Source organism: Rattus norvegicus, chromosome 17 (assembly GCF_036323735.1).
Source record: "Rattus norvegicus strain BN/NHsdMcwi chromosome 17, GRCr8, whole genome shotgun sequence".
NCBI lineage: Eukaryota > Metazoa > Chordata > Mammalia > Rodentia > Muridae > Rattus > Rattus norvegicus.
The window spans coordinates 13791463-13805981 of record NC_086035.1 but is presented as its reverse complement, the minus strand read 5'-3'; the positions used below and the strand labels follow the sequence as shown (position 1 = coordinate 13805981).

At 47.5% G+C, this 14519-nt stretch overlaps 1 protein-coding gene across 1 annotated transcript in view; it reads right to left on the bottom strand.

Moving 5' to 3' along the window:
- The window catches only part of Shc3 (SHC adaptor protein 3), a 120454-nt gene extending 118452 nt beyond the window's left edge, over positions 1 to 2002 (bottom strand). Inside the window, exon 1 of the mRNA NM_001105743.1 lies at positions 1529 to 2002. Within this exon, the coding sequence (NP_001099213.1) occupies positions 1529 to 2002 (474 nt within the window). The remainder of the gene's footprint in view (positions 1 to 1528) is intronic.
- Positions 2003 to 14519: the final 12517 nt, after the last annotated feature.

Sequence of the window (14519 nt, the reverse complement as noted above, 5' to 3'; positions counted from 1 at the left end):
TTTACCTATTTTTAAACGCTTAGCGAAAGCAAGCAGAAGATGCGATTACGAGAGTACCAGAGGTAAAGACTGTATCCCAGTCACGGTTTAACCCTGAGGTTGTCGGGGGTTAGGTTTTGTTTGCTCACTTGCTTGGCTTTGCTCTTTGGGCCTGGGACATATAATTTAAATGAGCAGTATCCATCCATTCCTGAGACAAACTCAACAGAATGTGTGTGTTTTACGCTGATTTCTGTACCCCTTGTGAGAGTACAGCAAGAGTAGATGGGATTTGCGCACGGTAGCTGAGAGGACCAACTAAAGGCAGACTGGAGAAGGGGAGCTCCTTGGCCACGTCCCTTACATGTGTTTTATACAGTCAAGGATGATGGACGTTCCTTAGAGAATTTAGTTCCAAGCTACCAAGATACTGAATTTTTGTCTGAAGACATGTCCTATGGAAGTTTTAAATTGGATCTGAAACTACTGCTTACAGACCAGACAATTGTCCCACGGGTTTGTTAACACGGGTGCCTGAGGGAGCTTCTGTTACAACAGAAAAGCAGTGTCCTGAGTGAGTGGGAGCACGATGAAACGAATCCCTGGACACTCTCCTGGCCCTCATCTGGGCCAAGCATGGCTGCGGCTGTGGCTGCTGCAGCTGGTCTGGCTGAGGGAAATGGGCGCTTGGCAGACAGGCTGAGCTGTGCTGAGTACCTCACAGGCCATGGCATACTTGAGAACCGCAGTGATTCTGTCAATTACGTTGGGGATATTATTATTATTATTATTACTATTACTATTATTATTATTATTATTGTGTTTCGAGAAAAACTCCTTTCCATCAGGTGGGTCCAAGAGCCACAACCTCATTCCCTCTTAGTCCTTTAGCAGATAAGGCTTATGTCACCCTGGAAATGGTCTCAGATGCTCCTCCACTGTTGTAAACCATAACAGTTCAGAACCAAAGAAAATATTTCTGGGTAAGATGCTAGAACCCATCTTAACAAGGAAGCAAGGCAGTGTCTGCCCTGCCCTCTAGAAGCTGGGCGTTCTTGCTCTGGAGGGGAGCTACGGCCCACCCTGCCACCAGGGGAGGACACAGAAGTTGTGACACTAGGACACACATTGCTCATCCTTCACTGGGGAGAAGCCTGCCTGCCAGGTCTGACAAGTGTACCTCTAGTAGGGCCAGGCCACGATCTCAGGGATAGATCCCTAGGGAGGGAGGAACAGTAGCCGGACATCCGAAGAAGCCAGGTGGCCAAAGCGTGCTTCACCAACGGTGCCCTGGGGAAAGCAGGCTCCATGCAAGATGACCAAACAGTTCAACCTTTCCCCCACACTGAGCATTTGTAATTCACTCCTTGCCCTGTCAAGAAAGAGGATGGCTAAGGAGGGCGCATTTCCTCCCATTCAACTGTCGTCTGTGGTCCCTGCACCCTGGGGTTTCAGAGAAGGACATCTGTCCCCAGTCGCCCCGACTGCCCCCTCCCCACCGCACCCCGTCCCCAAGACCTCCGCCTAGCTGTGTGCTCGGGTTACCCACCTTGACCACATAGGTGACTCCCGACCCCAGCACCTGGTCGCTGGCGTGCGGCGCGCCCCGCGGGGGCCTGGGCAACGGCTCGTCGCTGGCCCGGCTCTTCCTGGTGGCGCTCATGCTGGCGGCCGGGGCACGGGACCCGGGGGTCGCGCTGCCACCGTCCGGGGCCGCCAGGCTGGGCGCGCTGCAGCTGCCCGAGAGCCGCGCTCCTGCCCGCTCCCGGGCGGCCGACGACAGGCCACGCAGGCCGGAGCTGGAGAGTTTCAAGTGGGACACCTTGTGGAGCAGGTGGCCCAGGCTGCCGGGCCCATCGTCCGGCGCCTTGCGCAGCGCCTCGCCCGACACCAGGTAGGGGCTCGCCGCGGGCTCCGCCGAGACCTTGCCGCCGCTGCCGCTCACCGACAGGCTGTGGAGAAGGTCATCGACCGATGTCACCGAGTCATTCCTGAAGCGGTTGTACTTGGTGCGTGGAAGCATGCCCCTCCGTGGGCTCGCCGCATCCACCCGGGCGCTGCTGCTGCCGGCCCCGGCGCGGACTGCCGCGCATAGCACACGAGCCGCGGTGCCCCGAGCGGGACTAGGAGCCCGGGTCCCAGGACAGCCTTTTCGGAGAGGGACAGCCGAGGCCGACGATCGAGCCCTTTCACCGTTACAAGGCAGCAGAGCAGCAGCCACGCAGCGCGGGCCCTGGAGACCGCGGGTTGGGGTGGAACCCTTGCCTTGCAAAAGTCATAGTTGCCGCTGATGGAGCGAGCGCCCAGCTGCACGGGGCTGCTCCCAGAAAAAGCGTGACTCACTCTGAGGAGACCCTTCTCAACAAAGGCTCGGTGAGCTCCGCAAATCACTTCCTGTAGCAAAAAGAGAGAGAAGAAAACGACATCCACCCGCTGACAGCAACTAGAGCCAATCAGTTCTCAAATTTCCTTTTTCTACCTTCGCAGATATTTCCTTCCAATCTTTGCCTTTTCACCTACCCCCTCCCCAGCTCGCATTTGTGCCAAAGGTAAAGCCAGTTCCTTCAAATGATCTCTTGAACTTTCTGGAACCCATCAGTCCATGCCAAAGGCTTGTTCTTTCCTTGCTCAGCTCATGTGGATGAAGCCCAGAAGTGTCTGACAGGGATGCGTTAAAATGTGACGAAGGCTTTTAAGAAGTCTTCAGGCGAATCCTGATGAATCCTGATTTGGAAAGTAGCAAGAATTTTTAAGTAGGAAGAAAAAAGAGGGGACCCTTCACCAGCAGATGAATATTTAAGGAAAAAAAAATACTGTCAGTTTCCTGTGGTTTGCTTTTCTTGTTCAGATCAACAGAGCAGCCATGACGAGAATCGGTGGTGGTGCAATTCCTGACTAATTCACGGGGGAAAAAAAACCAAATTTGCACAGGAATTTCTTCTCAGTAGAGCTCAGGGGGTCTTCCCTAATAATTTACAGCAGTCAGCAGCCTTACTCAGCTAGGGTTCGGTTGAAAAATCTACTTCAAAAAAATAAATAAATAAAACAGTGCTTCTCTGCTGAGCGGCAACAGGCTCCAGAAATCCATGCCAAAAAAAAAAAAAAAAAAAAAAAAAAAAAAAAAAAAAGAAGAGAGGGCTGCGTTTCGAGCTTTATTCCAACTGAATGTTTTTAAGTCCTGGAAGCATGCCTTAGTAGCACTACCAATCTATTTCAATGTCCCTACAGTTGCTGCTTGCAGCCCTGCAGTCAGGCAGGGGGGAAAAAATGCGGCTGCTCTAACTGCCCATCAAATCCACAGCAAGAATGGCCTCTTCCTTGGGAGTGAGGCCCAGGCTTGCAGTGGCACGCATAGGCCTTCTTCCTGGCGCTTAGGAGAATAGGACACCGACAGCCTCCCCGAGGGTCTATCCAAGATTCTGAGACCCACTGACCCCTTCCTCGGTGGCCTCTGCCAGGTGGCCTCATGCGTTAAGATAGATAACCTTCACCACAGAGAAGTCAATCGCTGTCAAAGTTTCCTGGTAACTTCTGTGCAAGCGAATGCATTTGCCTTCTAGCACACTAGCAGGTCACCCTGAGTCTTCTCACGCCCAGGGCTGATCTCGGGTGGCAGTAAGGTTCCCAGGCTTTCTGGGAGCCCCAGGAACGGAGTTTAGGGAGAGCCAACCATGGCGGTCGTGCAGGTAAGGCCGGTTCCAGAGGACGAAAAAGCGCAGAGCTGCCAGGCCCGCCCAGGCGCAGCAAACGCGTCCCCACCGCTCTCCAACCGCGCGGCAGCCCTAGCCCAGCAGCCACCCCGCACTCTCTTTTCTCCCTTTCCCTAGCTTGCATAGCAACAGCAGATGCGCACCCCACGGACGATTTCGATGGTGATTGGAGTCCCCCTCCAAGCTGAAGCAAGTCAGCCCCACCATTCCCAAACCGTGGTCTTCATTAGAAGCAGACAAAAAAACGACAGAATGTGAATGAGATGCTGTTTGTGTGAATGAAAGGGCCGGCGAGCGAGCCAGCGTTTCTGTGAATGGAGCGGGTCCTTGCAGCCGGTGCCAGGCAATCCCCTGGGCTCAGGCGGCCTCAACCAATGAGAGGCTGCGCCGATGACTCATTCAACAAAGGCTCGCTCAATAGTGGAAGATTCCATTTCAATCAAGGGCGGGATCTTTTATCCAACAGCAGTGTGGGAAAAAAAGAGAGAAAGAAAAAAAAAATAACACCACCCAGATTGATTACAGAAATGCTGGGAGGAAGAGACATGCCGGTATAGAAAGAGGGGGAGAATTAGCTTTATAAGGTGTTGGAGACTGTCGGGTCAGGTCCGGGTGAAGCAGGACCACTCTCTTGGAGGTGAGCTGTACCCAAACTTTCATTCACTGGTTCTTCTACCTCATGGAGCAGCCATGAATGTACCAGCTTTTATTATGAATGCACGCAGAAGACAGAGTCAAAGGCTAGCCTCTTCCCCCTGAAGTCCTTCCTAATTAAGGAATAAAAAAGACCTATGCAAGCTAAGTCTCCAGAGCGGCGGAGAGGATCCCAGAGCAACATCATTTAACCCTTTAGCCATCAGAAGACTTTGGATTCTATTATGAGGCCAACGGAGGGAGCCGAATGAGAAAATATGAATGGCGGTGTAAATTTACATACAATTAGACTCGTTGGTGTTAGATTTTAATATACCAAGAATATAATATACAACAGCTAAAACTGCTGTTAGCTGGAAAATGATATGAATATTTTGGTATACAGGAAAGAGAGAAAAAAATTAAATAGCCCAAGTGCGTCAGATGGAGTTCCACAGCCCCTGCAGGGGAGCTCTGCTCACGTGCTGGTCCCAGGAGAGCCCTTTGTTCGCCCTAGGGAGTCTGGCTGTCGCTTATTTTAGGCACCATTCTCCACAGCCCAAGCATCTGGGGTTGTCAACCCGCAACAAACCGGCACTGGTGAGAAAGGGGATTGATAATTCTAGAAGCCATATCCAAAGTCTGCGCTATGCTGTGGAGATCACATGTTCACTGGACGCTCACGTTGTAGTGTAATCCCGGCCACCTTTCTTTCAGAAGGTGAAAACTTAGTCTGTGTCATTTAGGGGAGGGGCTTCTGGGACACTTGGGACATCAGAGTGGAGAAGCCTCAGTAGTTGGGGGCAACAGACCCATCAGTAAAATGCTTTATCTTGCAAGCAACAGGACCTGAATTTAACAGTCAAAAAACTCACATTAAAAGCAAAACAAAAATACAAACCAACAAACAAATGGGTTGGCAATCCAGTGTTACATAGGCAGAGACAGGCAGAATCCTGGGGTTCCACAGCCGGCCAACCCAAGCACTCAGCAAATTCTAAGCCAAGAAGAAACCCTACCTCAAAAAAAAAAAAAAAAAAAAAAAAAAAAAGGGACCAGCAAGATTGCTGCAGACCTTGATGATCAATCCCCAGGAGCCACACAGTGGATCGAGACACTCATGAAGTTGTCCTCTGACCCCTATACACATGCTCGAACATACATCTAATGAAAAACTATTTTTAAAGAAAATATGGTTGTCATCGGAGGAATGAGAGTGGAGGTTGTTCTCCGTCCTTCATGTGCAGGCATGGCACACTTCCACACAAGTGCACCAGCACAAACACACAACTGCACACACGCCCACACAAAAGGAGAAAGACAGACAGAGAGAGAGAGAGAGAGAGAGAGAGAGAGAGAGAGAGAGAGATGTTTCCAGTCTCTCACTGTCTTAAGCCCTGAGCCACTTCAGATTCTGTTAACAAGAATCCCATCGCCCATTTCCGTCTCTCAGCTGTACCAGACCAGGGAGCTGAGGTAAATTATCTTTATTCATAGCTCACTTAGTTTATTGGACTGTGTTATTAACCAGGGATGTGGATGGAAACCCTATAACAATGCAAAGAAAGTACCCTGCCGACAGTGAGAATTGCTTACCCTTACCACCTGCAGTTAGGGTCTCCACTGAGAGGAATGCAGGGCAAAGGCCATATTTCACTTTAATCACGTCCTTTCATGGGGTGGAGAGTCTAACCAGGTGAGGTGGGGAGGGAAGGTACTAACTACATGCGAGTGATCCACTTAAGGTTCGGAGCCGTCCATGTAGAGACATCAAGTACAGAGGTTGAAACCTGGATATTCCAAATCCTTTAGATGAGATATATAAAAAGGGTGGGTCAGATATCGGGGAGGAGGTACATGCAGATGATTCCAGCATTTGGATGGTTGAGGCAGGACAATTGAGGGCTCTAGTGGGATGGTCTGCCAGAAATTGTAGGATAAGTATGAAACCCCAGCCCTCTGAGGAACTGTCCTCATGAACAAGCAATGCACACCCACGGCGAGCCCAGCTTACATCCCGTCTTGCATAAAGGTCATTGGGGTTACACAGTGTGTGCCAGGACGACATCGTCTATGTTCATGGCCGCACACAGCCCTGCCCCAGAGAGGTGTGGTGTGTGGTGTCCGGTGAGCCTTCTCCCTGCGGGCAGTGGTCATTCATCATTAGACACCACAGGACGATGCCGCCGGTGGAATGAGAGAGAGAGAAAAAAAAATGGAAAGTTCAGACTTTCCAGAAGATAGAATGGAATTTTTAAAAGATAAGCTATATTACAAAGAGGGGCTACAGAGATGGTCCCTCAAATAGCAAGCCTCTGGATCTTCCTGAGTCTAGTTCATACGCTTCCCTCCCTCCAGGAGGGAGTATTTAAATTAGGAGGACATGACCACACAGTGAGACCCTCTAGGAATTGCAGGCTTCACCACTTTGGGTTGATTTTCCTGGTAGATGTTTATCAGACCATCAAAAATAAACAAATGAAAGTAAGTGGGTTGAGAAGTCAGGGTGGATTTGGGGGCGGGGGTTGAAGGATGCTGTCCTTAGATTCACCTAGTGTCAGGAGAACATTGATACTAAGTCTGTGACACCATATGACAGTACAGTAATAGCTGAGGGGTTGACAGACAGTAGTCTGTAGTGTACATAACCACTTCCCCGCCGGGAGCCTACAGCCTCCATTGTGTACTTAGTTGTGATTCTAGGCTAGCTTTGCCCTGTTTCCCTCCCTGCAACAGACACTTGCTCTTGGGTGGTGGCTCTGGAAGAAAGAACCATTACGGGTGCAATGTCACCTAATATCCACACCACTTATAGCACACCAGGTTAGTAGACAGAAGCATTTATTCTGTAGATGTGAGTGTGGTATTTCAGGACAGATTAGTTTATATTGTGACATCTGTGTGGCTCACTGACTGCTACATGCACACACACACACACACACACACACACACACACACACACACACACACGCCAGATGGGGCTTGCTGCCTTGTTTGCTCAGGGACATGGCAGGGAGAACAGCCTCCAGCTGAGACACTAGTACTCAGGCAAGAAGACCCTGGCACTGCTTTTACAGCGCAGCAAGTCTCTGCCAGGAAACGACAGGAATGAGGCACCTTTGCAGAAGGTTGTTGGGCCCCTCTTGAGATGCTGGTGGCAGATTTTTCTGTCTGCACTGAGCTGCTGTCGGGCCATCTCTGGGCTTGTGGACAGTGTGGTGGGTGTGTTGCTAGGAAACAGCCAATTGAGTGGAGTCCGTGGGAGGCTTTCTACAGAATCATGTGATCCGGGGATGGCCGCACATCCTGTGGTCAGCGGGGCTCTGCCAGGATGATGTGAGAAGTAAGTGGCCAGCTGCTGTGATCATGGTGACTTTGCGGCACCGAACGAGATGGAACTGCACTGGGCATTTTATCAGGGCAGACCTCGGCCCTTCCCGGGTTGTTCAGTGCACCACCCCCTTGAGGCTTTGACCATATTCTGCTCCCTTAAAGTCGCTCTCCGGCCCACCCCTGCTGTTTTAGGAAGTGCTCTGGCATTCACATTTGCAGTTAACCTGAGCCCAGGATGCTCAGGATGTAGCTTCTTGGTGACAGTCTACATACCAGCAAGTGTTGCTTCTGGAAAACTAAGTAGCTATCTTGGGAAATCTCCCTAACTGCATCTAGAGTTAAACTTGAGGAGCCAATCATTTTCTCGGAGTCTGGATGCGTCTATGTGAGCACGGGAATGCAAATCCAGAGATATGGCCCTGGTCTTTGCACTCGAGGGCACTGTGCTCCAGACTCAGACTGGGCCACACACAACAGAACGAGATTCAAAACATGTTTCTGGAAAGCGGGTACTAGGGAAGAAGAATTGTTGTTGAACTATTACATAAGCTCTACACATCTCAACCTTCCTAATACAGCGATCCTTTGATACAGTTTCTAAGGTTGTGGTGATCCCCCCACAAAATTAATTTTTTTTTGCTACTGTTGCGAATTGGGATGTAAATATTTTTCGAGATAGAAGTTTGTCAAAGAGGTCCTGACCCACAGGTTGAGAACGACTGTTCTACATCCCTAGGAAGCTTCAAGAACATTTATATCAGGATAAAACTAAATAACCCAATAAGTTAGATTCTGTGTTGCTTATCAACTCTCTATTAGGAAAACCTTCAGACACACAAAACCGCAGGAACCCCATGTTCCTATAATTAAGCCTTCCACTGGAACTATTTTTGCCAAACCAGCTTCTTGTATCCACCCCCTCCCCCTCCAAAGACTGCTTGTACCTTCAGAAAAGAAAGACAGGCAGCCCAATCTTACAGTCTTAGCTTCCAAAAGTCTGAACCAAATAAACTCATTTTCTTTACAAAGTCCCTAGAATGTCATTATAGCAACAAAAATTGGACTTAACAGTTTGTATTTGAATTTCTTCAGGGAGCTCAGAATTATCCTTTCCCACTTTCCTGTGGAAATGAGGCATCAGAACTGGGTGGGGAGACGGATGGAAAAGTCTTCCAGTCTGACTGAGTCAGTGGTATAAATTTGAATAGATTCACTGTTTTTTTTTTCCCCAGCAAGATGCTGGGAACTTTCTTCTTTACTTACTTATTTATTTATTTATTTATTTATTTATTTATTTATTTATTTATTTATTGGTTAACATACAAAGGAATGAGTTTCACTGTAACCTGTTCAGACATACACACACACACATACACACACACACACACACACACACACACACACACACACATACTTTGTCCCGGTTCCCCCAACACATAGCTCCTCTCCTACTCCTGCCAATGTGTCCCCTCTTCCTAAACAGACCCCCTTTGTGTCCCTGTAATATATCCTGCTTCCCTCTCTGGTCCCTTTCCCGCCTTCACCATCCACGTCTGTGTAAATACACATCTAAATCTAAGTTATGTGTGCAAGAGGATACAATGCAGTATTAGCCTTTCTGGGTCTGGATTACTATGCCTAGCATAATGACCTCAGCTCCACCCACTGTCCAGTAAATGTCACAGTGTCGTTCTTCGTCACAGATGAGTAACGTTCCGTGCGTGATGTACTTTATCCTTTCGTGGGTTGATGGACATCTAGGTGGCTCCCATGTCTTGACTACTACGAATAGCACAAGTAAACATAGATGTGCAAATAACTGGACCATATAGTAGTGTCTTATTTTTTTTGAAGTTCCTGTACTGACTTCCATAGTGGCTGTAGCAGTTTGCCACCAGCAATGTCTAAGAGATTTTCCTCTCCCGCATCCTTGCCAGTATTTGTTGGCATTTGGCTGGAAAGAGATGGGATTTCAAAGTAATTTCAATTTGCATTTATCTGATGACTAAGGATTTTGAGCACTTTTTCAAATGCTTATTGGCCTTTTTGATCCCTTCCTTCAAGAACATTCTATACATTAGCCCATAATTGATTGGATTTGTGGAGTTTGGAGTATTTAATTTTTTAGAGTTCCTAATATATTTCAGATATCAAACCCCTGCTGAATGAATAGTTAGCCAGGTTTCTCCTCCCATCCTGTGTGCTGCCTGTTCACTCTGCTAATTGTTTCATTTATTGGGGGGTTTCTAATGCAACCCCACTGGTCAATGCTTGGAGTTATTTCCTGTGTTACTGGAGTCCTTTTCAGAACTCCTTTGCCTGTGTCCATGTCTCAGCCTAGCAGTTCAAGAGTGTGGGATCTTACACGAAGAGATTTGATCTGTTTAGAGAGGGGTGAGAGGTATGGATCTAGTTTCATTCTGTCACATGTAGATACCCTGCTTTGTCTTGGTTTGGTTTTCCAACACCATTCGTTAAAGAAGCTGACCTTTGTCCAATGTATATTTTGGACATCTTTGCCAAACACCAGGTGGCTGTATCTGTGTGCATTTATTTCTGGTTCCTTTCTTCTGTTCCACTGATCTGTGTCTATTTTTGTACCACTGCCATGCTGTTTTGTTCCTGTAGCTCTGGGACATAGTTTGGCATAAGGAATTGCAATACCACTGCTTTGCTGTCTCCTTGTTTCATTACAGATTTTGAAAGAAATGCTTTCAGGTTTTCTCCATTTAGAATTTGGGTACAAGTTGGCACTCTTCATTGTGTTGAGGTACATTCCTTCTCTTCCCAGTTTTACCAGGACTTTTATCATTAAAAGATATCAAATTAGGTTATACTATATCAATTCTATTATTGTGATGGTTTGAATATGCCTGGACCCAGGAGTGAAAATTTTAGGAGGTGCGACCTTGTTGGAGTGGGTGTGGCCTTGTTGGAGGAAGTTTGCCACTGTGAAAGTGAGCTTTAAGACCCTCCTCCTCGTAGCTACATTGAGAACCAGTTTTCTCTTGTTTAACCTTCAAAACAGGATGTAGAACTCTCAACTCCTCCAGTGCCGTTCCTGTCTGGATGGTGCCATGTTTCCTACCATGATGATAATGGGCTGAACCTCAGAACCTGTAAGCCAGCCTGTAAATGTTGTTCATTATAAGAGTTGCCTTGGTCATAATGTCTCCTCACAGCAGTGCAAACCCTGACAAAGACAACTGCCAAGAGCCTTTGTATCTAGTGAGCAATGATATAATCCTCTGTCCTGAAGTCTATGTGCCGTACTATGTTGATTGATTTGCATATATTGAACTATCTTGTATCCCTAAAATGAAACCAACTTAGTCATAGTGTATGACCTTTTCAATGTGTTCTTTCAAAGAAACTCTCTCTCTCTCTCTCTCTCTCTCTCTCTCTCTCTCTCTCTCTCTCTGTGTGTGTGTGTGTGTGTGTGTGTGTGTGTGTGTGTGTGTGTGTGTGTGTGTGAGAGAGAGAGGGGGGAGAGAGAGAGATTTATGTGTTGTTTGTGTGTGAGAGAGAGGTTTGTGTGGTGTGGTGTGTGTGTGTGTGTGTGTGTGTGTGTGTGTGTCTGTGTGTCTGTATCTGTGTCTGTGTCTGTGTCTGTGTCTGTTACATGTGCAGCAGTACCCAAAGGCCAGAAGAGGATATCAGATCCCCTGGAGTTTCAGGTGGTTGTGAGCCACCCAATATGGGTGCTGGGAACTGAGCTAGGGTCCTCTGCAAGAGCAGTAAGTGCTTATAACCACTGACCCATCTCTTCAGATCCTTCATGTGCTCTGGAATTTAGTTCCCAATTATTTTATTGAGAATTCTTCTGTTTACGTTTATTAGAGAAATCGACATGTAGTTTTCCCTTCTGTTTGTTTGTATTTACTCCTGTTTGTGTACACGCATGCATTTGAGCATGCACATTCATATGCATGCCATAGAAACACACACGTGAAGGCCAAGAACAACTTAAGGAAGTCAGCCCCTCACTTTCTAGGGATAGAATCCAAGTGCCCAGGCTTGGTGGCAAGTGCCTTTCCTGCTGGGCCACATTGCTGGCTCCCGTAGTATTCTGTCTTGTTGTGTCCTTACCCAGCTGTGGTATCATGGCACCGCTGGCTGCATGAAGTGAGCTTGGTTGTACGCTTCTTTTTCTATTTAATGGAATATCGCTTCTAGTCCCTCTTTAAAGGCTCAGTAGAATTCGGCAAACCCACGTGAGCCTGGGCGTTTTCATTGGGAGACTCTAGATTACTGCTTCAGTTTTGTGGCTTGCTCTAGATCAGTTTAAGTTGTCTATATCCTAATTTAACATTGGTAGGCCTCAAGTGGGAATGGTCCATTTCTTCTAGGTCTCTTCCATTTCCAGAATCTAAGTCTTCCAAGTGTTTCACTGATGATCTCCTGTTTCCATTGGAATCTACTGGAACATTCCCCCGTCTCACCTATAAACTATTAGCCCAGTTCTTCTCTTTCTTTTGGTTATGATAATTTGGGCTTCATCCATCTCATCTATTTTTTTTCTTCTTTTCTTTTTTTCGGAGCTGGGGACCGAACTCAGGGCCTTGCGCTTGCTAAGCAAGCGCTCTACCACTGAGCTAAATCCCCAACCCTATCTCATCTATTTTTCTAAAGACTCAACTCCCCGACTGATTCTATGTGTTGTTCATCTAGTCTCCATTTCATTAAATCCTACCCTGGTCTTTTTATTTCTTAACTATCCAACAGCTTGGGGCCTCACTGAAACCCAGGCTTCACTATCACATCCTTACAAAATGGCCTCTTATGGTCCCACAGTGCCTGGCCTTAGCAGCTCTCTAAAACCACAGTGGAAGGATCTAAGACCCCCATTGACATTTGCATCCTTCAAGCCAGGCACATTCACCAGCTTGGGATGGATGCTGGCCACCTTGAATCACATTAGCAGCAGAGCTTTAATTCCTTTGCTTTCTGGGAGCAGAAAGAGCCTTGACCTCTCCTCCACAAGTTGGGAGCTCAGCTGAAAACCTTCCCTTCACTCCAGTGCAGAGCCAGCCTCTTCTTAAGGACTCAAATCTCCGTAACAGTCACATCTTCTCGGCTTGTTCTTGGCTGTGACATTAAGTTTCCTAGTGCCTTCTTTCTTCACACTCTCCAGTGTGTATTTCTTTCTTCCCCCACTTGCTCCTTTGACTGTAGCTCCGCATAAGTGATGTCAGTAAGAACCATTCCCCTCAGACTCAACATCATGCAGTCTTGAAATTTCCTCTGCCAGAGAAATTTTCCCATTACTGTTTCATTTACCCTCAGGTAAGTCCTTAGGATATGGGCAGAAGGCAGCCATTTTTTTTTTTACCAAACTCACTGCCCATATTAAAACTGTTGTTTCCCTCCCTCTTGATCTGGGTCCCCTGAAGTCCCTATTTGTGGGATGATGTCATACAGGTGAGGCAGGTACAAGATAGAATGAAGCCTGTTATTGGACAAGAAGGAAAGATGGGAGGGTGGAAAGTTTGAGGAAAGAGGACACTGGAACTGAAAGGACAGGAGACTGGAGGAGAAGCCACCGAGAAAACATGGAAGCTGATGTTAAGATTCCACACTATACCTTTACACGTTGTTATAAATGTTCTTAAGGGCTGGATGTGTAAAAGGCTTTGTATGTTTAGGTGGGCAATTATATCTTATCAATGGAATCAGAGGTTATTGGGTTGTGTGTTCTTTCTTGTGGCGATTTGACTTTGGGAGAGTGTGTGGCAGCAGAGACACTGGGCCACCACTGAGTTGGGATGTGTGTTTCTGGCAAAATGTCTACCAGATATCTTGGGGGCACTGTGGTGCCAGATCTAATGGGAAGAAAAGAAAACTCCTTAATATAATTTTACAAAACCTAATACTCCCAGCACTACAGGCTTCTAGGTTCCCACTTAACTGGTCCTAAAAGTTCTGCTTACAGCTGTCAGTCACTTTCCTATCCAAAGTTCCAAAGTCTGCCACATTCTCCAAAACACTGAAACAAGACTACAGTTCTCTTTTTTTCTCCAAGCAAAATGTCAGACCAAAGCTCAGGGATGATTTAAAGCACAGAAAAAGTAATGCCCTTCTCCAACCTTTTGGGGTCTTGGCAAACAAGAACCAAGTGCCTATCGGGGTCACTAAGGTGTGCTGGGGACTGCAGGCTAGAGCAGGAGGCAGGCCTGGGTTCAGACTGGGATGTGGAATTCACACCATCCTTTCTGGGAGGTCTCTTCTACTCCCACCTCCCTCCATAATGGCCTTCCCACCGTGTGTTCGCGAATGGATGTCAGGGTACTCATACTGGGTGACTTCCCCCAGAATTGAGTGTAATAGTTAGCTTTAACTGACAATTAGATCCAACCTAAAATTATCTGGAAAAAGAGATTCAACCAAGAATTGGCTATATTGGGTTAACCTGTGGGCAGGTCTGGGGGAGCAGGGGAGGATTGCCTGAAGTTCATTGGTATGGGGAGACCCAGACTACTTGGGTGGCACCATTTCCTGCAAGGAGGATCCTGAACTGTGTGACTACAGAGAGCCAGCCCAGCATATGCTAGCGGACCAGCGTGTGTATATCCAGTGTCCTCTGTTCTTGACCGTGGGCATGATAGAACAGGCTGTTGGAAGCTCCCCTGCCTTGACCTCCCCACAACGATGGACTATATAACCTGGACTTAGGAGCTCCAACAAATCCTTTTTCATCTAAGTTGCCCTTCGTCAGAGTATTTTTAACACGGGGACAGAAATGAAACTAGAACAGGGTGGGGGATATCTCTTGAGAGTGCCAAGTGGACAATGGTTCGTGTAGCAAGAGGGTAGGCTCAGGAAGGAGGACAAGTACTCAAGTTACAGTACCAATAGGATCTACTT